Source organism: Oreochromis aureus, linkage group 10, assembly GCF_013358895.1.
Source record: "Oreochromis aureus strain Israel breed Guangdong linkage group 10, ZZ_aureus, whole genome shotgun sequence".
Lineage (NCBI taxonomy): Eukaryota > Metazoa > Chordata > Actinopteri > Cichliformes > Cichlidae > Oreochromis > Oreochromis aureus.
Window position 1 is genome coordinate 14001478 of NC_052951.1, and position 26905 is coordinate 14028382.

General features: G+C 38.5%; 3 protein-coding genes across 7 annotated transcripts; 2 read left to right on the plus strand and 1 right to left on the minus strand.

Moving 5' to 3' along the window:
* Window positions 1-1385: 1385 nt before the first annotated feature.
* On the minus strand, window positions 1386-8571 carry LOC116336152 (cilia- and flagella-associated protein 100-like). Of its 4 annotated transcripts, none has more exons than XM_031759941.2 (12): window positions 8461-8571; window positions 8043-8095; window positions 5385-5548; window positions 5177-5260; window positions 4910-5049; window positions 4652-4739; window positions 4387-4429; window positions 4144-4289; window positions 3722-3851; window positions 3393-3595; window positions 3065-3158; window positions 1386-2762 (listed from the first exon to the last, which is right to left on the minus strand). In XM_031759941.2, exons 3-12 carry the CDS (start codon window positions 5540-5542, stop codon window positions 2646-2648), a joined length of 1203 nt encoding a protein of 400 aa, XP_031615801.2. In that variant the 5' UTR covers window positions 5543-5548; window positions 8043-8095; window positions 8461-8571; the 3' UTR covers window positions 1386-2645. The 4 variants fall into 4 exon arrangements, with proteins under 4 accessions (XP_031615801.2, XP_039473988.1, XP_039473989.1 ...); XM_039618054.1 differs by having other exon boundaries at window positions 8043-8142; XM_039618055.1 differs by lacking the exons at window positions 8043-8095; window positions 8461-8571 and adding an exon at window positions 5935-5991.
* Window positions 8572-12433: 3862 nt separating this feature from the next.
* LOC116336162 (wiskott-Aldrich syndrome protein family member 3-like) lies at window positions 12434-16591 on the plus strand. The gene is made up of 8 exons (XM_031759952.2): window positions 12434-12566; window positions 14019-14153; window positions 14254-14407; window positions 14505-14622; window positions 14714-14898; window positions 15375-15596; window positions 15676-15980; window positions 16116-16591. Exons 1-8 carry the CDS (start codon window positions 12434-12436, stop codon window positions 16271-16273), a joined length of 1410 nt encoding a protein of 469 aa, XP_031615812.1. The 3' UTR covers window positions 16274-16591.
* A 1573-nt stretch (window positions 16592-18164) lies between these two features.
* Window positions 18165-25821, plus strand: LOC116336189 (V-type proton ATPase catalytic subunit A-like). Of its 2 annotated transcripts, none has more exons than XM_031759987.2 (15): window positions 18165-18319; window positions 18855-18963; window positions 19396-19524; window positions 19697-19911; window positions 20000-20137; window positions 20216-20367; window positions 20793-20955; window positions 21077-21185; window positions 21354-21476; window positions 22704-22818; window positions 22949-23012; window positions 23116-23319; window positions 24556-24650; window positions 24816-24987; window positions 25097-25821. In XM_031759987.2, the coding sequence occupies exons 2-15, from the start codon at window positions 18882-18884 to the stop codon at window positions 25187-25189; spliced, it is 1854 nt and encodes a 617-aa protein (XP_031615847.1). In that variant the 5' UTR covers window positions 18165-18319; window positions 18855-18881; the 3' UTR covers window positions 25190-25821. The 2 variants fall into 2 exon arrangements, with proteins under 2 accessions (XP_031615847.1, XP_031615848.1); XM_031759988.2 differs by lacking the exon at window positions 18165-18319 and adding an exon at window positions 18499-18719 and having other exon boundaries at window positions 25097-25233.
* Window positions 25822-26905: the final 1084 nt, after the last annotated feature.

Consider the following 26905-nt stretch of genomic DNA (forward strand, 5'->3'; position numbering starts at 1 on the left):
CATGTTGGGTATCAACAGGTTTAAAGAAAATTATATAAGGGAAATTTCCTAAAAAAGCTAGTAGAGCTAGTAGAGTGCTAGTAAGCTAGTAAAGTGAACCTTTCACTTGGTTCTTCATGCAAAATGAATTAACCTTCGAAAATTCATTTGCAGTTAAAGGTTGTTTTTTAACAGACCTGTGTGTTTTAAACATACCAGTCTGTTGGCAAGAGTCAGAACTACCATGAGTAACATTACTGCAGCTATTTTTCATTGTAACTTTGTTCCATTAAAATTTTTTATATAAAATATTTAAGTTTTGCAAGAGCTGTAAACGGAGCATCTGTAAATTTCCTCAACGGCAATAAAGAGATAGGCCTCAAAGAGAGCCATGAAATGACCAAATGGCTAAATAATATATTTTTTAAAAGTCCCAAATTTTAATTTTACTCTTTTAAAGAGTAATTTATGTCAGAACTGAAATGCAAAATGTTAACAGATAATTTATTTATTTTAATATGTGCTAGCATTTGCAAGCTATGGTAACTAACATAAGCTTAATAACAGCTATTAAGCTTGTTAACGATGACTGCTAGCAGGAGATAACTACATGGAATTTTGTGCTGCTGCTCATATGTGTGTGAAATGTGTGTGTAATGTGTGTGTAATGTGTCAAAGTTCATCAGGTTTATTATTTGTATTCACTATTCTATAATCCTGAACATTTGTTATTTCTGTAAATATAAAAAACTACAAATCTCAGCCCTATCTTTTCAATAAACCTTTCTGAAGATGAACTAGCCCAATCCAATAGAGCACCTTCTGGGATGTGATGGAATGGGAGATTTGGATCATTGCTTGAAATGAGCAGGTAACAAATCTGCATCAACTGTGCGATATTGTCATTATTATGTGATGTCATTGTTAAAATCTATAACAAATGTTTCCATCACCTTGTTGAGTCTATGTCACAGAGGCAGTTCTTTAGGCAAAAGGGGTCCAACCCAGTACTAGCCAGGTGTACCTAATACAGTAGTTGATGAGTGCAGCTCAAAACTGTTTATAAGTATCTTAATCTTTATCTGTCATATTAATTAAGACATTGAGCCTGCCACTATGTAAAGACTAAAAACTAAATTAAAAACTAAAAACTCAAATGATGCATTTAAATGTTCCAATGTTATGCCACACCAGGAAATAATTTCTTCACCTGTGAGTGCCATGTCTATTACTTTTTATGTATTACCTCTTCAAATTCATTCTCCAAACTCCTGCAGTGCAGAGCACTGAATATATCTGTTTGAGAGGTACAAACTACTTGGGCAAAAAGCACATACTGACCAATGTCTTTTTATCTTATTCGGAATATGAAAGAAACTTTGCTTTCCTTCAAGAAAACTCACACATTAAGGATTACTACAAATAAAATCATTTAATTGTGGTAAATTATACATCAATACTTCTGATACAGTTTGTGTTTGTGTCTGTATGTGTCTGTGTGTGCTTGTATATGTGTCTGTATGTGTGTGTGTGTGTGTGTGTCTGTTACTCATTTACTGAGAAATAACTGCCAAGGCATTGGCAGTGACCAGCACAGAGTAGGACTAGAAAGCCATAATAGGAGGACAAATATCAGAGGAGAGGCAGTCTGTGTGTAATGGATGATGGAGGTGTGAGTGTTTAGGCCAGTGTGCAATAAGTGGGTAAGCTGGTGGTTGGCTACATTGGGGGACACCAGTAGGGTCAATGATGATGATAATGGGGAGGGTAAGCACTCTATTGAGGTTAATACTTCTGAGCTGGCTAAGAGATTATGCCATTGTGAAAAATATTTAAGACCTCACAGATTTTACACCGCTAAGAAAGTCAGAAAGAGAGAAAACAGTTTTCAAACTACACATTAATATAAAAAACTGTAACCATGACCAAGCTGCAGTGAGCTGACATTCAGACACATGGCTGATCATTAAGTAATAATGATTTTAGATGGCAACATTCAGGTTATTGAGGAGTCAGTATGACCCCTGTTGTAATTAGAACATCAGCTGTAACTGCTGCTTTATTACAACCCTAATTCCAAAAATGTTGGGAAGGCTGTGTAAATAAAAACAGAATGCAGGGATTTTGAAATCTCATACACCCATATTTTATTTACAGTAGAATATAGAAAACATCAAATTGTTCAAATGTACAATTTTAAGAAAGAAATGGCTATTTTTTATTTGATGGCAGCGACATATCTCAAAAAAATTGGGAAGGGACGCGTTTACCACTGAGAAGAATCCCCTCTTCTTCTAAGAACAATCGACTGCAAACTGAGGAGACCAGTTGTTGGACTTTTAGGGCAGGAGTGTCGCCCTGTTGTCTGATTTAGGATTCCAGCTGCTTTTTATTACCACTTATGTGTCGTTATCATCCCAACTTTTCCGAGATGTTTTGCTGCCATCAAATTCAAAATTTCATGAAATACTAAAATATAATATGTTTTCTATGTTTTACCATAAATAAAATATTGGTCTGTGAGACTTGCAAATCATTCCATTCTGTTTTTATTTACATTTTACACATCCTCCCCAGTTTTTAGACCTGAAGTTATGATTATCACACAATCCCTGTGAATACATGGACTCAGACGAGTGTAACAAGTAGTGCATTTGTACTTGTTTTTAATCTGAGTCCTCAGTGAAGAGGTGGGAATGGAAGGCCTCCACGAAGGTGATGACCTCAACAACTTCAATCTTCTTCTTGACCGGGAAACATCTGGGCATGAGCTTTCGTCCATACTATAAGATTTTAAAGGTGGAGCCTTAACCATCAGTGGGAAATGACTTGCTATGAGTTTTTTTCTAAGCTAACTAAAATTGATTTGTTGGTAGAACATTGAGAGGCTAAGTGTCTTTATTTCTCAAAGCTAGAGGTAACATTTCTCATTTGAAAGAAGAGCATTCTGTGTGTTTGTGTTGAGCTACATTTTTGCAGATGTTCACCCAACATCACACAACAACCATTTATATATGTGGCACACTGACTTAATGCAAGTACACGATGTATATAATGCTGTATTAATCTATTTTAAGTGACTCACTGTTTTCTTGGCTTCACCCAGCGACCTCTGAATGCACTTCTTCATCCTTTCTCTGTGTTTCTCCATCTCCAGTTTAAGTGTTTCCTCTCGCTGTCTGGAGTGTGTAACAGCATGTAATAAGAGATACTGGATACTACAGTATACTGGATTTTTATCAATACACCAAAGACAGGAATTAAAATATAGAAATAAAATAGAAACAAAACCCATTTTTATCTTTCTGTATTGTTAAAAAAACAACAACTGGAGATTAAGGAGGTGGATAAAATTTACTATCTATTCACAAGTTAGCCCTGCTTACTAAACATCTGCATTCAGTGAGACAAACCTGCTCCTCCTCTCGCTGTCCTTGATGTTCCTCAGTGTTTTCAGCACGTCCTCTGGGATGCTCTCAACTTGCTGGAACAGCAGACATATACGGTGCTCAAAACCAGTCAGCATCTCCAAAGTGGTGAGTTGGGTCGGCCGTTTTTCGATGCATGAGGAATACACCTTTGCCACCTTAATCGCCAAATCATCCAACATAATATCCTGTATGTAAGACAATTGTAGAAGATGAGAGAAAAAAAAGGTTCCCCGAGGCTGCTTTGATTTAAAATAGGATGATATATTAAAAAAGTCATAAGGTAAAGCATAAATTACACTCGGCATCATTACCTGGTCCTCTGTCTTTATTGAGTCATGGAGATGAACGCTCTTTTTAAGCATGGCCACTCTCTTCTTTTCGATGTCAACTCTCTCCTTCATATCTTCTACATGCAGGATTAGCTGCTCCTCTTCCTCTTTCCTTGACACAAAGAAGAGTTTATTGACGATCGATCTATCTATCTATCTATCTATCTATCTATCTATCTATCTATCTATCTATCTATCCTTGGTGCTTTCCTTTTGCTTGGTTAGCAGACATAGCAGCAGTCACATAAATTGTAAGATGGTTATCCTAAATTTCAAAAACCAACTTTGAACCGCTGTCACGAGAGATCTGCAAGATACTGTGAGGACTTCTTCACAATAGCCAAAATTCATGCTGTGTACACCAGGCTTTGAAAGAACTGTTAGAAGAACACTCTGATTCTCACATTTTCTTTATGGTGACCTCGAAAGTGTGCTCCACTGTCTTATCCATCCTGGTGATATTGTGAATCAGAGACAGGTTCTGGTCAGTCAGCTCTGACATCAGGACCATTAACTCCCGGGGATCGGAGAAATATGGTTCCAGCTTGTCCTGCAGGGAAAGGTAAATGAGCACTGTAAATAAAGACTCCTGATGAAAATGGGCTGTTGCTTTAATGATCTTTGGTTTTAGACTCACTAACTCTGACCTCATAGATTGTGTTGTTTCCATCCAGCTGGGAATTCTTCACCCTGAAATGAAATAGATTTTAAGATCAGAGTTTTAAAAAGTTTTATTCTGCTGGAACTCCTACCACCTTCTTTGCTGTTGTTGCATTCCTCCCTGTTGCTCTGATAACATCACAGATTAAGTTATCCAACAAAACTAAAACTAATCAAACTAACTAATCGATTTAAATGATCTGAAAATTGATAGAAAAGAACCAACTGGTGATAGTGTGTGTGTTTCCTTACACTGCATCACTGTGGTTTGAGGACAGTGTAGACTGACTGGAGGGAGGCAGCACTCTATCTGGAGTGGAATCCACATCTTTCTCCAAGCCTGTGTTAAAGTTCATACTTACAGATCAGATGTATGTGAGCTTCTACGCCAGCAGTTATAATGCATTCAATAGTAACTCAGACAGGGTTTATTTTTTAATAAAAGGCTGTTCTCCCATTTGAGAAACCCACACCAGTCTAACCCGTATCCATTTATTGTTGTTTTCCTACCATCTGGTCTGTCTGGCAAGCCTTTCGTTGTTAAAGTCGCTGCTTTCTGGGCTTCCTGCCACTTGGGATCAGAAAGCTTGAACAGAATTCTCCTGTACCTCTTATATTCATTCAGAACCTTCTCAATGTTGGCAACTTCACTATAAAGAAGAAAGCTTTAGCATGCTACTTATTCCAAATTTGTCACTTTCTTTTACAGATCTATGCATTAAACCTATGCGTATAGCATTTAAGTGACATGCATGATATTTCTATTGTTAGCCATACCTTTTTAATATTGCTGTTTCATCGGTTACCTTCTCAATCTTATCACTCATTTCCTGTATGGAGCTACTTGAGTTTTTCAACCTGCTAAAAAAGCAGTTTTACAGTTATTTCAATGGAAAAATGATATTTAAATCAACCCATCCCATATTCAAAACAATATTTATATCAAAATATCCCATTTTGATATGGGGAATTTTCTGATGCTTACAGACTTTGGGCATCCACAAGTTTCTTCTCGACAGAGGTGAGGAATTCTTTCAAAAAGCAATCTTCAACTGCCTTGAAATCTTCAAGTCTTTGTACTACATACTTCTGTGCAGTAATGGCCTTGGCGGTCTTCTTAATCTTTGAACTGATCACCTTCATATCAAACTGGATTATTTAAGGATAACAACATAAGAAACTGTAAATTTGTCATAAAAAGACAGAAAAGCTGTGATGGCTGTTTTCTAACAGAATACGCATTTATTAAAGAAATAATGAATTATGATAGACTTCATGTGCGTACTATTAAAAAAATAGTTCCAGATTTTGGGAAATATAAATCAAGGAGGAGATAAAGCTTAAGAGCCAATACGTCCTTCTTTTTTAACAAACAAAATTTGATTATTTTTTTTCCCCCGCTTCCAGTCTCTCCAGGCTGCAGCGAAATCCTAAATAAAGCTAATCCCAAACATCATTTCATTAAAACTAAAAGATTGTCTGATTAAAATCTCTATAGCTTCATTTAAGAGCAGGATATTTGTACTTTTGCTCACATCAATTTTGAAAGAATCTTGATCTCAGGATTAGTCCTTACAATTGAGGGATTCTTCTTGGGTCTACAGGGAGTGCAGAATTATTAGGCAAATGAGTATTTTGTCCACATCATCCTCTTCATGCATGTTGTCTTACTCCAAGCTGTATAGGCTCGAAAGCCTACTACCAATTAAGCATATTAGGTGATGTGCATCTCTGTAATGAGAAGGGGTGTGGTCTAATGACATCAACACCCTATATCAGGTGTGCATAATTATTAGGCAACTTCCTTTCCTTTGGCAAAATGGGTCAAAAGAAGGACTTGACAGGCTCAGAAAAGTCAAAAATAGTGAGATATCTTGCAGAGGGATGCAGCAGTCTTAAAATTGCAAAGCTTCTGAAGCGTGATCATCGAACAATCAAGCGTTTCATTCAAAATAGTCAACAGGGTCGCAAGAAGCGTGTGGAAAAACCAAGGCGCAAAATAACTGCCCATGAACTGAGAAAAGTCAAGCGTGCAGCTGCCAAGATGCCACTTGCCACCAGTTTGGCCATATTTCAGAGCTGCAACATCACTGGAGTGCCCAAAAGCACAAGGTGTGCAATACTCAGAGACATGGCCAAGGTAAGAAAGGCTGAAAGACGACCACCACTGAACAAGACACACAAGCTGAAACCTCAAGACTGGGCCAAGAAATATCTCAAGACTGATTTTTCTAAGGTTTTATGGACTGATGAAATGAGAGTGAGTCTTGATGGGCCAGATGGATGGGCCCGTGGCTGGATTGGTAAAGGGCAGAGAGCTCCAGTCCAACTCAGACGCCAGCATGGTGGAGGTGGAGTACTGGTTTGGGCTGGTATCATCAAAGATGAGCTTGTGGGGCCTTTTCAGGTAGAGGATGGAGTCAAGTTCAACTCCCAGTCCTACTGCCAGTTTCTGGAAGACACCTTCTTCAAGCAGTGGTACAGGAAGAAGTCTGCATCCTTCAAGAAAAACATATTTTTCCTCTTCTCCCTTTCCTCCTGCTCTTTCAACAGCAGACCTATTACCTCATTTGTGGACATGCTTTGTCTGTCCTGCACTGAAGACAGTCAAAACAAACCCTAAAAATAGTTTTCAATACAGTGCTTTGAAACAGTTTTTGACTATGTGTGTGTGTATTATTCACACTTACATGTTTCACATCATTAAAAAAATGCTGCTAACCAAAAGGAACTCAAAGGCTCATCTCAAATTTACCAAAAAGCATCCCCCAAGAATTTTGTGAAAATATTCTGTTGACTGATGAGACAAATTAAAAGGTTTTGGAAGGTCTAATTCTTGTTACACCTGGGATAAAAAAAACATCATACCAACAGCCAAACATGGTGCTGGTTGAGTGTGATGGTCTGGGACTGCTTTGCTGCTTCAGGACCTGGGCGAGTAATTGATGAAACCATGAATACTGCTCTCTACCAGAAAATCCTCAAGGAGAATTTCTGGCCATCAGTTTGTGCCCTGAAGCTCAAGCTCATGAAGTACAAATTAAGATTTTCAACTGTACTAGTCAAATCTGATCAAGATGCTCTGGCATGACCTTAAACAGGCTGCTTAAGCTTGAAAACACTTTATTATGGGAGAATAAAAGCAATTCAGTATAGAGGCATGGGCCATAAATTCATACACAGTGATGTCAAAGACTCATTAACAGTTATTCCTAACATGTGACTGCAGTTCTTGCTGTCAAAGCTGGCACAACCAGTTATTAGGTTTGGGCGGCAATCATTTTTTTACACAGGTTTAGATAGTATTTTTTCCAAAATAAATTAATTCATGATGTAAAAACTGAATTTTATATTTATGTGGGTTTTCTTTGCCCAATACTAAAATTTATTTGATGTTCTGAAACATTTAAGTGTGACAAATATGTAACAAGGAAAGGAAATTAAAGAGTGGGCAGATATTTTTTCGCAACATTGGAGTTATGTGCTATATTTACATTTTACAATTTCACAACACTGTTTTTTTTGTTATGTTTTTTTCAAATACGGTCCAGCTTTCTAAACAAGTATATATTTCTTCTACAAATATCACCAAAACTTTGTGAAAAACTAGCAGTTAATTTTTACATATGATTTGGGTGCTTACCTGGCTGTAGTGGCGAAGACATCTCTTAGCTTGAAGCTAGATTAGCTGTTGTTCTTACAAACAGACATTTAAAGTCAGGTTTAGCCGCAGTTTCTCCAAACTACAAACAGCAACCATATGACAACACACTCATTCACAACAAAAGAAAAACACTGACTGCCCTACTGCAAGGTGATGTTGTCATTCTTATCATTTTGTAATTGCACCAAAATCTTAAATTGGAACTAGCATTAGCTTAGCTTACTTAACCATCTGTGTAAGTAGCACTGCTAGCTTATCAACACCGTATAAGTTAGCCTTTATGCTAACTTAATGATAACAGTTTTTAGGCATGTTTTAGTTTAAAACATGGTAAATTCTGAAATACAATAAATTACCAAATAAATAAAAACTCAATGACTGCACCCTCTGAACTTACTCTTTCTCTTTATCACATGGATAGGAACACTGGTGCTTCCAACTTTGCTGTTTAAGATTAAAAGTAACAGACACTGTCCTGGTTACTGTTGCCTTTTTTTTTTTCTTCTTTGTGACTTTTGTTTAACACTGACGGAGTGGACAATGTTTACAGGAACTGTGTAAAAGAAAACTGCAAGAAATGTTTTAAGTTTTCTGATGTTTAGATGCAAATGTTAGTTCCATGTGCAAAAGATGATTAAAAAATAAATAAACGCTCATAACAGTTTCTTATATTTTATTTATTCTTCAGATTATTTACAGTAATGTGCAAAAGTCTTGAGCCACAGCAATTGAAACGTGGGGTAACATAAATGGTTTTCAAACTGAGTTTGTATGAGTCTAACAAGCTTAGACATCAATATTTGGTATGACCACCTGTATTTTTGAATATTGCCTGAAAGATAGATTTTAAAATTGGTAAGTTGTCTGTTATAATTGGTACAACAGTGGTTCATCCCTTGAGCTGGGTGTCATTTTATGCTTGAATGACTCATAGATCACTGGTAAGTGGCATAACAAATAAAGAGAAAGAAATAAACAAACCAAAATCCCCTTTAATTAGTCAGATACAAAGACTGTAAAAAAAATGCAACTGGTGTCAATAAAAATAGGAAAGAAAAAAACTTTGAAAGACCTTCAGAAAACCTGGGGAACTATTGCTAAAGATCTTTTTTTAATTAAAAGAAAGCCTGACTCCTTGGAATCAAAACCAAAAAAGAAAGAGATGGGGTGGTCAAAATTACACATTACTGTACATCTGAGTGGCTATGACTAATAACTGCAGCAAAAAAAAGTATACCATTATATTAATGTAATCGGAATGTATATAGCATGAGACAATGAGGCAATACGTGAGAATCGTTATTTTGTGGTGCAGACCCAGAAAGAATTATACCAACACCAAGGAGAGCTGCAACCCCCAAACTTCAATTAGCCCCAAAACTCAAATAAAAAAAAAAAACATTCAGAGCAAGTGTTGGGATATGTCACAGTGAACGAGCCTGGATACTCACATTGAGGAACCAGCTGTCAGCACCTTTTATTTTAAAAGGAAATATTTATCATGTAAAGAGTGGCAATGCTACCCTCAGACTACTCTTCCGTAAAAGACTCCACAGGAGGCTGGAAAAAAGTAATGCTTCAGTGCCCTCTAGAGACAAAAAGAACATGAAACTATGTGTCTCGGTGAAGTTTTCTGCATATCATGAAACAGTTTAACAAAAAATATACATGAAAAATTACAGATTCAATAATGAGCTACCTCCTGCACATGTATTAGACAGCAAGCGCTTCAGGTCAGGTGACAGAGCTCTGGTCTGGTTACCAGGGAATGATGAGTGACAAAGGGTTTGCTTTTAAGTCATGATTCCAGAGGACTGCAGCAAGCAAGCAATTCATGGCCCCAGAGAGGCAGTTATTCCACAGCAACTGGAAAAGATATCGCAAGATGACAAAGAACCACCTTTAAAATGTATTTATGCTTTTATTTATTTCTTGTCATTTGTGAATTGTACATCACAATATAAATATATATCATTGCCTCCTTCCTTTTCTTCATCTCAATTCTTCCTCTAAATTTTTAAAAATCTGCTCAATCCCTTCACTGGACAAAAAAAGAAAGCAAAAATAAGGAGTTGACTTTAAACCTATCACTTGTACAAACTGCATTGAGACAGCTGGATTAGACAATGTCTCAGAATAGGGTATGCTCCTGTAATAACTGAATCATAATTTCACAGTGTGCTACTTAAAAAGGTTTAAGCCCTGATATGTGGGTTACAGTACTCCCTCCCACAGGCCAGATTATGCCATCTGTGAGGAAAAAAACAGTATATCTGTGTGTGTGTGGGTGTGTGTGTGTGTGTGTGTGTAGCTTTCAAATAAAATTCTGAGTGTCTCATTTCGCTCTTAATCCAGGTCATTCCTACTGTGATGTTAATAGCCTAAAGGGGACCGACACACTCTTGTTTAAGCCAAGTAGTTGATCTGAAGTGAAGTGATAACACACACACAACAGACACCCATACACACAAAAACATAAGGAGCAAAAGTCAAAGAATGCACAAAATAAACCCTTAGAATTGAGAATACTATGCAAATTTTAACCACTGTATATATTTAAAATTTCTGCAAATTAATCACTGTGTTAAAACTGTCAATAAAATTTTTACTGCTTATCAAAAAGTGATTAATGGCATACTTGTGTCTGTGTCACACAAAGGCCTAAAGTTAAACTTTTATTCGGTCTTGATTTGATGTCAAAAACTTGAGGTTGGCACACGAATATCCGATTCATAGAAGGTTGACTTGTGGCCCTTAAAAATAGGACTAATACATCCTGAAATAAAATACTGGATGCCATGGCGACTGTGATTGGATGACAGGAGTAATCTGCTGACTAAATCCCCTCATGGCTCAAGCTGTGATTTGGACCGGAGATTTGTTTTCAGAGTGAACTCCGCCCTGCAGAGATGACTGTCAACATAAAGTACACTACAGACTGCAGCAGGCCAGCAAATAGTCTGTTTAATTTGGAGGAAACAGCTTGGACTCGACTTTGACAGCTTCTTCCCTGCGTGCTGACGTGAACAAAACGAGCCAACCGGCAAGCCAACGCTAAAGCTGTTCTATGGTAGGACAATCATGACCATGTTTTCAGCTGCTGCTAATGTAGGTCTGTTGTTACAGGTTGTGTTTTCTGTATTAGTATAACAAAAAACTTTTTTTTCCTGTTCAAGTAATTAATAAAACAATTTTCAATTCATACTCCCACCCCCCAGATTCTGTGATTGAAAACATTTTTTAAAATACAATGTTATCATAGAATTGAACAATGTTGTATTTTAAGTGATCAGTTTGTTGTTTCAGTGAACTTTTATTAAATGTTACCTGTCTAAATAGGAAGCCTGGGTTATATGGTCCAGCTAAAGCTAAAGCAGTCTAAGGAGGACAAATAAAAGTTGTATTTTCCAAGGTCACAAAGTTTTAACATGAACATGCTACAAAGCAGTCATTTTGTCCTTTGTCCATTTAGTTATTGATTATTAATTGATCATAAATAAAAAAAATGAGGCTGAGCTAAAATGACTTGATAATATGCATGATAATAAGAAACTAACAGACAGCCCCTTTACTCTAACCAACAATATAAGCATGTAGTTTTTTGGGAATTGAAGAATGGACCGCTGATGCTACACCAAAATCATTCCCTCAGTGTCAGTGAAGCATTAAATGAGCATCCACTCCATAATTTAACATTTTCTTTGGGCTTCAGAGCTGCAAAAACAGCTGTTAAAATTACATATGGTAGTTTATGTTCTTATTGTTACCTATATTAACAATGTGTTGGCATGGCCATCCCTTGTTTTCATCTGAGACAGATGTGTAAACAGGAATGCAAATTCGCTTAAAAAACAGTCACACAGTGCCTGTGTTAGCTCCCCTTTTGTCACAATAAGGTTCCTGAATAAAACAGATGTTGCAGCGAGTACGTTAACCTCTTTGCAAAAATGGACAATTACATACAATAGGCGTACCACTTTGACAGGTAGTGATAAACTGGGACATTCAACAGCAAGTGGCCCAATGTACAAAACACTAAATATTGAAAAAAAAAAAACCTCAAAGGTTTCATTTTTAATTTGTCTCTCTATTACACGTTCCCCACACACTTTTTAAATTATAAAAGCAAGGAAAGCTAACAAGCATACTAATGCATTGTGCATTATGCATTACAGGGTTGCTTTTTAAAAAAATAAAGACACATTTAAAGTGAAATTATTAACTTAATTTGAGAACATTAATGACTGTGTTGACTGCATTGACTTTATGCATTAATATGTTGATTGTTCTAGTCCACAGGTTGCAGTAAGCAGTGAGCTGTCAGCTCTGTCCTCTGACTCCAAGCAGCTGGGGAGATGTGAGAAGGGGTCATGCCTCTGGTGAAGAGGACCATTGAGCCTCGGCACCTGTGCCACAGTGCCGTGCCCGATGGAATTGGCAACGAGCTGGAATGTGTAACCAACAACACGCTGTCTGCTATAATTCGACAGCTCAGCAGTCTGAGTAAGCGTACAGTTGATCAAATTCAGAATAAAATATCCATGTGTCTTTAACCTGTGCTCATTACATGCAATCACGGTGTTGCCACTATTAAGCAAATCGAAATTTAAATCATAAGAAAAATTATACTGTAAAAAACCTAAACTATCTAAATATTCAGGGCATAATTACTCCAAGTTGTGAAAGATCGTTAGAAGTGATGGGGTGGGAAACTAATTTGCACACAGTGGTTTTTAGCTTGATTTATTATGCACTTAACAGATCGATTTGTCACAACTAGTACATAATATGGACCAAAGTACTTGGCCTCCTACACCTTACTTCTAGAGGAGCTGCTCAGCCATTGAAACTCAGCCCATGAAGCTCCCAGCGCAGTTTTCGTGCTGATGTTAATGCTCGAGGAGGTTTGGAGCTCTGCACTTTCTCCCTGCTCCGTAACTTTACATGCCACTTACAAATGATCGTGGAATATTTAGGAAGGAAGGCATTTCACAAACTGACTTTTTGTAACAGTAACATCCTGTTGCAGCACCACACTCAAATTCTTTAGGAGGATCGATACTTTTGAAGATGTTTGTAAAGGCAGACTGCTTAGTGCTTGAATTTATACATCAGTGGCAGCGGGACTGAAAATACCCATATTCAAAGATTAAGAGGTGTGACCTAATCCATTGGCTACATAGTGTATATCAGTCCTGTAACACAACACAATAGGTATTGAGTTTTCTGGGGATAATAATTTGACATATTGACATATACCCTCTATGTCATGGGAGTGCTTATGTTTTCTTAATCCTTTAAAAGGGATTATCAGATAAGAGTGTCACATAATTGCTGGCTTTGAATGAGGGGGAAAACAAACAAAGAACATATTTTAAGGGTCAGTGTGTGATTTGTAGCATTTAACTCTGCACACAGGTTTGTGCAGAAGTACAGTGGTTAATGTTAAACATGTTGTTGCAATGTCTGTATAAAGATTAGAAAGCCTGTGTGCTTTTGTGGTTACAAATAAGTGAGACAGAGGAGACAAGAAGAAATCCTAGAACATATCCTTTGATAGTTTGTACATCCGTGTGTGTGTGTGTGTGTGTGTGTGTGTGTGTGTGTGTGTGTGTGTGTGTGTGTGTGTGTGTGTGTGCGATTAGTAAACTTACAGAAGCTTAGAGCTTAGCGTACAGATTTGTACAACAGCACGATAAGATGGAAAGTAACTGGGCGGAGACACAAACACAGGCAGTCTAATGATAGCTTTTACATTAAGCAGACTAGAGCTGTTTGAAATGTGCCCCTGACTGTGTAACGGAAACAAACATTTTGAGCAATTTAATTTAGATAGTTGATATCAACACTCTGCCTTTAAGGTGCCATTATCTTTAAAATGTTATTGAGAGTTGACACACCTTTCCATTTATTGCTTTTCCTCTATTCTCTCCCGCTTTCTTGCTCTGGTTGCAGGTAAGCATGCAGAAAATGTTTTCGGGGAGCTTTTTAATGAAGCCAACACCTTTTACGTGCGTGCAAACTCTCTTCAGGATCGAATCGACCGCTTGGCCGTGAAAGTCACCCAACTGGACTCCAGTGTGGAGGAGGGTTAGTTCATTGGGTATCAGTGAATCTTCTTCTATTTGTTGCTATGGTTATTCCTACACACTTTAATCAAACTTTCCTCCTTTCTTTTGCTTTTTTAAAGTTTCTCTTCAAGACATAAACATGAGGAAGGGCTTCAGAAGCTCGAGTGTCCAGGACCAGCAGGTTTTATCCAAGAGCAGCTTTCCTAGTTCTGTAGCCGACATGTACAACAGCAGTGACAGACCTCCTCCTCTCAGCAACCTCACTGCTTACAGGTGCTGCACTGTTTTTCTTTCTTTTTTACTGTTCTGAAGTTAGATATCTGATCAGTTATGTCTTCAGTTAATGTTGGAAATTGGTTTTTAAATACAGAGAGGATTCTACTGATGCAATGAAATACTACTCTGACCCGTCATACTTTTTTGACCTGTGGAAAGAGAAAATGCTTCAGGACACAGAGGAGAAGAGGAAAGAAAAGCGGAGGCAAAGGGTCAGAGTGCAATCTACATGTCTTGTTTACGCTTTTACGTATTTACTTACTGACTGCTTACTCAAACTCTGTATTACTGTTGTTTCTGCAGGAACAGAAGCGATGTGTGGACAGCAGCTCCATTCAGCGCGAGGTGAAGAAGGTCAGAAAGGCGCGAAACCGCAGGCAGGAGTGGAACATGATGGCGTTCGATAAAGAGCTCCGTCCAGATCACAGACATCCACAGACTCTCAGGCGAGGCGCATCATCTGAGGGCTCCCTGTCGCCAGATGGGAGGTTAGAGAAGCTACCAAGATTGTGTTTTGGATACATTTTCAATGCATTTTTCTGTATAATACATCACTACAGGGGGAATTAAAGAATTTCCCAACTTTGGGACTAATGATGTACATCTTATTTTATCCTAGTTGTATTTTTATGGAGAAATTTGTAAAATTATTGTAGATTTCTGATACTTTTAAAATAAAACTTAGCAGATGGGGGGGGGAAACGTGTGTGTGTGTGTGTGTGTGTGTGTGTGTGTGTGTGTGTGTGTGTGTGTGTGTGTGTGTGTGTGTGTGTGTGTGTGTGTGTGTGTGTGTGTGTGTGTGCCCAAAAGGAGGGGTAGATCCATTTTCACAAATAGGACCTTGTGACCCAAATTGTAATATCTTTGTTGTGTAAAGCGTCAGCTTTGATATTGTAACAACAAATCTACCATCTGGATGTGTGGCTGCATCTGCATGACAAACTCTCTTTTATTGTTTATCCAGGCCTGACCTCTTAGATTACCCCATCCCTCCAGTGCCTGCCCATGCTGCTTGTAACTCTGCCAAGTCTCACGATTACGTTCCTGGGAACATGCATCCCTCACCACCTGTGGAGCATGAATACCAAAGCATTGATGTCAACTACAAGAGAGTAACCTATGCCGCAGCAGAGCCTCGTGCTGCAGACCGAATGAACGGTTCAATTCGTCTCCCTGCAGATTACAAGTATGTGAGAGAAATTGAAATATAATATCCTCTTTTTGGGCATCTGCAACTTAATCCTCTTTCTTGTACTGTCACACAGGTCTATCCCAGCACCTCCTGCCCCCGGCCCTCCAATCCCATCAGCCCAGACAGCCTTTGGTTTTCCATTGGGTGCACATCCTCCAGCGCCACATAATGGCATTGGGCACGCAGGCCCGGGCTGCCCACTCCCACCAATACCTCCTCCAGGGACTCACATGGTCCCTCCACCCCCAGGTCCCCCACCTCCTCCTCTCCCTCCCCCATCTGCACCCTCACACCTAGCGGGACACAGTGAAGGCTGCAGACGTGAGACCAAACCTGTGAGAGACGCAAGAAGTGACCTGCTGTCTGCCATCCGCATGGGTGAGTCAGCGTGCTTAGACGCAGTTGGCATTGCTTCCAACATGTCAGATGAGCACAGATGTGAGCAGCTAAAACTCTGTGCAATACAGACATATAATATTCTGTCTTCTCTCTACATGTGTGTGCCCTCATTAGGCATCCAGTTGAAGAAAGTCCAAGAGCAGCAGGAGCAGCAAAGCAAGCGGGAGCCGGTGGGGAACGACGTAGCCACCATCCTTTCCCGACGCATTGCAGTTGAGTACAGCGACTCTGAGGAGGACTCTGAGCTTGATGAGAATGAGTGGTCGGACTGACAAAACACTGAATTGGGCTTTTCTCCACTGGATCTTCAGCACAGATGAAAGAACACTGTGAAACACTCCATCTAGCTCCATCTAGTGGAGTCTTTGTACCAAGCCACTACTGCCAAAATACCTCTACCTTGTGTTTTTTATTTCTACTTTCATAATAAATATTTCATGAGCAACTGAACCACTAATCTAGCACATCTACACAGTTTGCACCAGTTTGTTTTGTAACAGGTAAATATCCTCATTTCAAAACAGAGTCAATGTGTGATAAATCACACAGTTCACAATTCTATCACGTGGAAATGTGACCCATTAGTTTCTTAAGATTGTCTTGTAAACAGCATGTTCTAGCAAAATGTCCTTACGTGATGACCTCCTATCTTTGTCCAGCAGCATCCCAGCAGAGAGCATTTCAGTGTAAGAAAAGCATAGGTATAAATAATACATGTTACCATTGGCTGACATCCACATAGCTTCTTCAGTTTCAAGGTCTTTGTATTAGGCACGCTTGCTCATTGGCACACTACCTAACTAGCCAGCTCAAACACTCAAACACACAAGTAGAGCAAGCCTGTGCTTTCCCTACTATGACAAGTTAGAACGTGTGCTGTGATAAAAACAAGCACTGAATCATACCATAATATTGAAAGATTCAAGTGTTTTTATTTTAATTTAATCTTCCTGATAAATAATCTCACACTTAATTCCATTAGTGTTTTTGTAATAGCTACCTCAAGTTATAACAATTTCTCAGTTCTGGATTGTGTGTATGAAGGTATCATGTCTGACATTATTACTATTTGTTGTGATGTGTCTTTAAAAATACTGATATATCAATAAACTTTCCAAGTTAGCAAGAAAATCGTGCTATCATTGAATCCTTGTCTTTTTTCTTTTTTACTTCTTTCTTTTTAACTTAAACTCCACTAGATACTAGAGGTCAAAACCCACTTGAAAATTATTTATGGATTATTGCACAACCTTCTGGGGACATCAAAAAGATGTTGCAGAGACATGTGATGAATAATGACTTTGAATGACCAGAAAGACAAAAATGACCGAAACAACCCTGCAGACATACAAAGTAGCCAAAAAGAGACATACAGTGGCTACAAAGAGATTAAAAACAGGCAAAATCAGACAGAATATCATAGAATTTGAGCAGAGACACAAAAAGACGGCCACACAATGACTACAAAATGATGGCAAATGATCTCTATCAGACAAAAAGGAGTAATATAGTACAAAAAAAAAAAAAAAAGTTACAAGTAAATGATCACAAAGAGAGATGAGATGACTAAATTCTCTGGTCAACTGAGAACTAAAGAGATATGTAAATTTAACTACATAAATAAAATGATAATCAAAACGATCAATGTGCAAATGTGCAAATCATTAAAGGACTTCAGATATGAATGCACCAAAACTGGGAACACTGCTTCACACTCAGATCATTTTTTTATTAATTTAATTACCAGTTTTTGGACAATAATTTTAGGATATTTAAATAAGGAATGAAAAACTTTACTGTGAAAATTTTTCAAGTTACAGTACCTGAAAGGACAATGAGGTGATTCAAAAGTTTGTGGGTCAAAACTGCAAAAAAATCAACTTTACAGCCACTTAAGTTACAGAAACCAAAACCTTTTTTATTCTACAATCAATTTTGAGCATTAATTTTATAGGCTATATCATAGTTTCAATAAAAATATAATATAATATTAAAATGATAAATAAATTATCGTATATAACTATTTTATAAAATAAAGAAAACAATGAAACAACGAGGCCTGTAAATTCATTCACACCCAGCAGAGGTCACCCGATGCCAATGTGTAGCTCAACGGAACTTGCGAAACTGTTAACTGTTAGACGCCATGTTGGCTCTGTAATAACTGCCAGCGTTGCAAGACAGGAAGCGAGTTGAGCCGCAATGGAGATGTTTTCTTCCCGTGACCGTCTGCTGGTTGGCAGGTGATTAGCACAGCGAAGCTCCTCCTCAGTCTTCTACGGGAGAGACAAACCTGGACAGCTGTCCATTGTAATAAGGTATAGTATTTATACAAGCTTTGTAGGGTTTTACATTCTCACCAGCTTGCCTCAGTTATGTGGCAAATTTCTAGTGTAATATTCTTTGTTTAGCTTAAACTGTGAACGATGATGATGAAGATAGCTAGTGTGTGCTAACTAGTCACCTGACTTATACGTGCACACGCTCAAATCAGCTTTACTCTCAGCCTTCCGTATGGAGGAACAAACAAGCTACCATCTGGCCAAGAATGGCAGCGCTGACTCATTTTACCTCATCTTTAGTTTCTGATGGAAGGAAAATGAAGCTTTAGCAGAGTTAGCTCATGACCTAACACTGTTAGATGTGGTCATTCATTCATGAGAGAAACCACCAAGTCACGGTGCTCGCATAATTCTCCCTGTCACACTAGCATCTAAAGTAAGTCTGGAAAAATAATAGTAATACAATAACTCTACCCTGGCTAATGATTAAGTATTGCACGATGTCTTAAACTGTGTGTGGGTGTTATAAAATGACTTGAAAGCATATTTTGTCCTCTGTGTGCCCCTCAAGGAATTTAGTAGGATATAAACTATCAAGATGGATACCTCAAAACTTCCCAAGATCCAGGATGAGGACCGAGAAAGCCAGTTTGGATATGTACACGGTGTTTCTGGACCAGGTCTGGTTTATTCTCCTTGTCTTTTAAATGGCTAGAATCTATCAGGTTTAATGTAGTTAAAAGTAGATGGTTGCAATGTTTAGCTGAGTAGCTGACAAATTAAGGAAGTTGATCACATGATGACAAAATCATGACATTTCCTGTTATTACCCAGCAGGGGTAACTGGGTATAAACTGTGTATAAAATATGTCTAATCTCACTAAAAAATGCCTCTTTAGCCTAGCTGTAGAGTATATAGTTATCCTGAACTGCATGACTTCTGCTTAAGGATATCCTTGGTCTATCACATATGTTCAAGCTATAACATTTGTCATTTTTGTCTTAATACTCTCTTTGAAATTGTCCCAGTTGAAAGTATAAACAAGTAAAACATTTGATTGTTTCTTAATCGTTTCAGTATCTGTAATTTTCTTTCTTGCTTTTGCCATCAGTGGTGACAGCTACTGCCATGGCAGGAGCAGCCATGTATGAGCTGGTTCGAGTCGGTCACAGTGAGCTAGTGGGAGAAATCATCCGTTTAGAAGGGGACATGGCAACTATCCAGGTCTACGAGGAGACATGTATCCTTTCTGCTGCCGTGTTTCTTTCCTCTTTTGTCAAACATCTAAAGTACAAAAAAAAAAGCAAACGAACAAACAAATCAGACTGAATTGCATGAAGAACAGCCGCTTGGCAGATTTCACGTTTTAGACATTTTGTGGTTTGTTTGGTGTCCCTAACTTGATTCTACAGCTGGCGTGTCTGTCGGGGACCCTGTCCTGCGAACTGGAAAGCCCCTGTCTGTAGAGCTGGGACCGGGTATCATGGGCTCCATCTTTGATGGTATCCAGCGCCCACTAAAAGACATCAATGACCTCACTAACAGTATTTACATCCCAAGAGGAGTAAACATTGGTGCTCTCAACAGAAACATCAAATGGGAATTTACACCTGGGCAGAGCCTTCGGGTAAGGAAAGCGCACCGTTGCAGTGATGAGACCTTGAAAGTTTTTTCTTCTTCGAGTGTGCTGACTAAAAATGTGATCCCCTCTCCAGGTCGGCAGTCATGTAACTGGTGGAGATATCTATGGTATGGTATTCGAAAACTCCTTAATCAAACACAAGCTAATGCTTCCACCTCGTAGCAGAGGCACCATAACCTACCTGGCTCCGCCTGGAAACTACGACATTTCAGTGAGTGTTGCAATTGAAACAAAGTGCTTTTCATTTTGGATACAAACAAAACTGATTTTGGGGTTTTCTTGCATTCAGGATGTGGTTCTGGAGCTTGAGTTTGAAGGCATTAAAGAGAAACTCAGCATGGTGCAAGTGTGGCCAGTACGACAAGTCCGCCCCGTCACAGAAAAACTACCAGCTAATCATCCACTGCTGACCGGCCAGAGAGTTCTGGATGCACTTTTCCCGTGAGTATTCATTTGCCGTGCATTATGACATGTTTATTTAATATACGGTGCTTAGCAGATTTATTAAACCGCCTGTCATTAAAAACAAGAAAACACATAATTTTTGAAATCTTTCAAAAACATGTTTAAAACAAACTTTTTTATAAATCAGTAAATTTGAAACTATTTTCAGCATTAAAAATATAATTTTGTTTAAAAATCTTGCACATACTGAAGGATTAACCATTACTTAACCATAAAAAAAGGATTATAGTGATTATCAATAGTGTTAATTTAGGGCAGCCCATAAGCCTTACAGTGGGTGGTGGTACTGCAAGTACTGCATATCATATATACATACGTAAATACGTAAAGTGGGTTTTTCACTGGTGGATTGTTTAGTTATTTATTACATAATGAGACTGTGTGGCTGTTGTGGTTTACAGCTGTGTGCAGGGTGGCACTACTGCTATACCAGGAGCCTTTGGATGTGGAAAGACTGTGATCTCGCAGTCATTGTCCAAGTACTCCAACAGTGATGTCATCATCTATGTCGGCTGTGGAGAGCGTGGAAACGAAATGTCTGAAGTGCTGCGAGATTTCCCCGAGGTTTGCAGATTACGAAGCTTTCGATTTGTTATTTGAGTTATTTCTGTCTACTGTAACAAACGCACTACTGCGTCACTTTTGCTTAAGCTAAGGCTGTTGTTCACGCTGCTCTTCCTACTAGCTCACTATGGAAGTTGATGGCAAAGTTGAGAGCATCATGAAGAGAACAGCGCTGGTTGCTAACACCTCCAACATGCCCGTGGCTGCTAGAGAGGCTTCCATTTACACAGGTATAAGCTGCCTACATTATAGAGAACTGAGTCATTGTTAACCTTAACTTTTACTACATACTTTAAAAAGTAGCTAGTAGTGAGGTAGTGTGTATTTTGTTGGGTTTTTTTCCCTCTTTGCACAGTATTTTGAACGTGTCATCAAATGTCAAACTTTTGCTTGTGCAGGGATCACACTGTCTGAATACTTCAGAGATATGGGCTACAATGTGAGCATGATGGCTGACTCGACGTCTCGATGGGCCGAAGCTCTGAGAGAAATCTCTGGAAGACTGGCTGAAATGCCTGCTGGTGAGTTCAGTGGTCACAGTCAAAATCTCAAAACATGTTTGTTTTGTTTTTTAACTTGCTGGTATGTAGTTCAGTAATGTTTATTTCTGGGGTTTTCTTTAAATATATATTTGGTGTATTTTATTTATGCCCTTTTGATTCATGTTCTAACTAGTACATCCTAAATAGTACATCCTCATTTAACTAGTAAGGATGTACTATTAAGCAGGGCTTCATTTAGGTAACTTCAGGGTTAGCTCTCGGGTTTCTGTACTATGAAGGTGGTTTATTTCTTACCAGGGTATACTGCCAAGGTAACTTATGCAGTGAATTTAACCTGCTCTGCAGCAAGTTAGGTTCTAGATTAGAGATCAGCAGGTACAAAAATCACCTCCTACTGACCACTCAGTTCTCCAGAACATAGTGTCACTATTCCTGAAGGATCACTTGGACATCTGTGTGGAGATAGGAGGGTTTAAAGTTTTTCAGTAGTGTCTAATGTTTACCAGTTTCCCTGATGAGCGCCGGTAATAAATATATATTCTTAGACAAAACATTTTTCCCTTTTTTGTGTGGCTGCAATTTTACAATAATTTTATTGTTCTAGAGGTTTTAATATACAATCCTAAAAGAGGACGCCTACACTGTACTTGCAGACCTTCTATCAAATTTGTGTGTAGTCTAAGCCCATGTTTGAGTTCCCTTTTTATATTTAATCTTTACTCTCAGATGTTAAACAACACTGGAGCTGCAGCTGAAAGAAAGGCAAACGTAAGAACATAATATCGGGATGTCGAAATTAAAATGTTATATATGAAAATGAACCGAAATGTAATGAATGATCGTTTTAAAAACATAGAGATGTTAATAATCGCATTGTGTGTGTCAATGTTCGTGTAAAGTTTCGATCAAATTGGCCCACCAACTAAGAAAGAGATGGGGTGCATATATACATACATACAGTGCGATCGTCATAGTAAGAAGAAGATTGTGATTGGTTAGATGTTGCCAACACCACCATTTTCCTGTGAACATGTAGAGGAAACACTGGGTTAACTTAGCAAGATGATAATTAGCTTTGTCTGACTGCATATGCTGGTCACCAATGCTAGTGTAAGTGATTCCAGATAACAGAAAGATACCCTGGGTATGTTAAACTCACTTCATAGTACAGGTCTCGGTTCTTTCAGATTTTGTTAAGACCCTGTCACACAGTAGGTAAACTCTTGTAAATGTTGCTGGCTGCAGACAGTGGGTATCCGGCTTACCTGGGCGCCAGACTGGCTTCCTTCTATGAGCGTGCTGGACGTGTGAAGTGCCTGGGAAATCCAGAGAGAGAAGGCAGCGTCAGCATCGTAGGAGCGTGAGTTCACATTTATATAAGCAAGTTTGTGTTTTTTGTTTTGTTTGTTTTCATGTGAAACCTTTAAATCGAATCCAGCAGGTGATTATTTTATTAGTAAACTTAACCTTTAATACTGTGAACTCCTTAGTGTGTCACCTCCTGGTGGAGACTTCTCTGATCCTGTCACTTCAGCCACACTGGGAATTGTTCAGGTAAGTAAAGTGTAGTAACTTAATACAAACATTTGACCGACTTCACCTTAAAGTGAAAGTGTCTCTCTTTTACACTGTCCTGTGTTTTTGTTGTTGTTTGTAGGTGTTCTGGGGGTTGGACAAGAAGCTGGCTCAGAGAAAACACTTCCCGTCTGTAAACTGGCTCATCAGCTACAGCAAGTACACACGAGCTCTGGATGAATATTATGACAAACATTTCCCAGAGTTTGTTCCTCTTCGCACAAAAGCAAAAGAGATTCTACAGGAAGAAGAGGACCTGGCTGAGATTGTGCAGCTTGTTGGCAAAGTGAGTCAGTTTATAATAAATGGTCTAAAACTGTCCCCAGCTGGGCGATGGATCGAACCCAGAATTTCATTACCATGAAGCAACAGTGCTAACCACTGCGTCACTGTGCAGTCCACGCTCCTTTCCTTGTGGAGTTTGTATGCTCGGAGTCTCCGGACACACCATCTCTTTCCTACTGTCCAAACACAAGCATGTTAGGTTACAGTATTGAGCCCTCCTCTAAAAGACATTGTCACAGATTGAACTCTGCCTCTGAAGCTGAATTTAAAAAATAAGTGTTTAAAGTTTAAGTTTTTAAAGTAATTATAGAGTTATCTTGTGAGATACAGAATATGACATCACAAGGTTGATTATACTTACATTAGTTTGTGTTAGCTAACTAGTCACATACTGGATAAAACTCGGAGACTAAAACTAAAACAGTTTAAGGGCGCCACTTTTCTGTTGCCCCGGCTGCTGCCTTCTCTTTTTTTTTAAAGCTACATGCACTCGAATGGGAGAATCCACCTGTTGATAATGCGCTGGTTTGTCCATTGTTGGGTTGTGTATACAGACTGAGTGACATAATCAGCTGGCAGAGCATGTCTCCTCTCTTGAGTACTGCCAGGGCGGTACAAAAGTGACCCTGCTTTTCAGTTTTAGTTTCCATGTTTTCCACAGCAACCAACAAATTGACTTAGTGAAGTAATATTCTGTACTGCCACATGATGGCGCCACAAATGCTCTACTACAAACACTTGTTTTTTAAAATCCAGCTTCACGGATAGTGTTTAATCTGTGACAGTTTTTTTTTTAAGTAGTGTTCAAAGGTGTAAATTAGCGTTAATGAATGTAGTGTTTTATGTCCATTTTAATGACCAATGAACTATGAATGGTCTGAATTCATGTTAATCGTCACAATTTTTATTCAGTTTGAATGCTTTGGAAGTTCTAATAGCTCTGTTACTATGGACTCTAAATGGAGTTAGATCTGTTGATCAGTTTTACCAGATGAAGGTGGGAGATTGAAGAGAGTGAAGTCTGTACATGAAACTGAAGGAACATATGTTGGTACAAAAGGCCCAATGCAATCTAATGCTTAATCTCTTTTCTTGTATATTTTTTCTAAGCCAAGTTAGTGGATACATTATATGTAAAAAAGGTTCATCTGTTAGAGCTGTAGAATGCTAAAAAAAAAAAAAAAATGTGCCAATGACTAGAAAAATATAACAAGGACTCATCTGGTTTTGTTCCCAGGCTTCACTCGCTGAGACTGATAAAATTACTCTAGAAGTTGCTAAGCTCATTAAGGACGACTTCCTGCAGCAGAATGGTTATACTCCCTATGACAGGTGAATACAAAGCACTTACATTTAGACAGATTACATTGAAAGTTTTAAAAGAACATGCTGACTCTTGTAATTGTGCATTTTGGATGTTGTATTTTATGATATCACTGTAATTCCTATGGAAACAGGAAAAAGTATTAAACGACATGTATGTAAATATTCTTTCAGGTTTTGCCCCTTCTACAAAACTGTTGGCATCCTCTCAAACATGATAGCGTTTTACGACATGGCCCGACATGCGGTGGAGTCCACAGCTCAGAGTGACAACAAAATCACCTGGGCCATCATCAGGGAAAACATGGGGGAGATCCTGTACAAGATCAGCTCCATGAAGTTCAAGGTACGCATTTGTTTCTCATGTGGCAGGAGATGTTTGGTTTTCGGTTCTGCTTTCCCATATTGCTCATCAACCCCGTTAAATGACTTTGTGCATTTCATGTATCGTTCAGGATCCTGTCAAGGATGGTGAAGCTAAGATCAAAGGAGACTATGCCCAACTGTTGGAGGACATGCAGAATGCTTTCCGAACCTTGGAGGAATGAGTTTCCTACCTCTCAGCCTGTCTCTCAGATATCCAAACCCCAGTGCAGTGCAACGTAGTACAGACTGATTGGCTCATGTTCTGAATGTCTGCCACAGTCACAGTCTTTTTTTTCTCCTTCATGTTTACGCCCCTTAAACATTCCATGACATACACAAATTGTAATTCATTTTGCTGAATTTCGACAAGTTTACTCATCAGAAAACCAGTACTGAAATCCCCTTAGGCTGTCTCAGAATATTACTTAGCATGTATAGGCCATCATCTTGTGGTTTAAATAAATTCGCCCCAATCGAGTGCTGCATTCACACGCCACTGGTAGCTGCAAAAAAAGAGTTGTCTCTTTCCCCCAGGTGTAACAGTGATCAATGCAGATATTTAATCAAATGGGAACATGAACATGGATAAAGGGACAGAGGCAGTGTATTCAGGGGATGTGAGGAGTTCTTCCACGTCTTACCTCTAAAGTGTGATTGTGATGCTGTGGAATATATACTTGATATTATGTGTAAAAATGTGAATGAATGAGTCTGTTAGTTTGTGTTGTAAAAGAAGTCTTGCTGTTTTATCCATGGTACATTATTGTCTCCCTAAATAAATGGGAAATAAATAAAGTAGATGGTTTCAGTAAGATTTTATTTCTTATTTCTTTTAAAACAAAAACCAGCAGTTTGAAAACTTGATTTCATACGAAAACTTTGATAACTGATGTGAGAATCAGTCATTGGTGCAACCTTACAATCACACATCAATTCAATAAAGGACTCTTTGCTGTAGATGCCGCGCACATAGATTTAGACATGAACAGATGAGCACCGAATTATTAGCCCTCGTATGAAATTTAAAGTTTTGTCAAGAATATCTCAAGTGGGGTTTTTTTTTTTTTTTTTTTTTTTTTTTTAAATAGAGCAAGTGATTTTCTACATAGCATTTGCAATCATACTAGTTTTCTTTAAAAAGCATTAATTGGGGTCAGTATTATAGCTGAACATTTTGTCAACACAGCACAAACCAGTACTGTGTAATGATGTGCTCTAACTTTGGAAAACTGAGTTTTGAAAGGGTTGTCTTCCAGTTTACACAAAGTATAAAAACTTCAGTGAGGGTTTGAGCTGTCACTGAAGAAAACGTAATCGTAACAATAACCAAAGAAATCAGTTTAGACTTGAGAAAAAGAATTGTTGATGCTCACAAACCAGAAGATGAATATGTAAAGTTATCGAGTGTCAAGAACTGGAATTAGAAGCATCATCAAGAAATTCAAAGAGAGACACACATTACCGAACAAGCGTGACAGGTAGGAAGTGGAAGATTTCAAAGAACAACAGCAAAAACATGTGAATGACTTAGCCAAGTCAGGAGTTGTAGTCTTAAAGAAGACAATCACCAGAGCTGTGTGCAGGAATGGATTGCAAGACTACAGACCAAGAAAAACTCCACTGTTGCACATGAGACACCTTCAAGCCAGACTGAAGTTTGCTAAGGACAACCTGGAGAAAGACTATACTGGAAGCGAGTTCTTTGGTCAGATGAGAAGAAACTAGAGCTCTTTGGCCACAGAGATGCTGCTTATATTTTTAGAAAGATGGGAGAAGCATATAACAGAAGGTAGTCCATCCCCACAGTGAAAAGCAGTAGTGGGAGTACTATGCTGTGGGAATGCTTCAGTGCATCTGGAACTGGAGGATATGCCAGTTCCAGATGCCACAAAACGGAG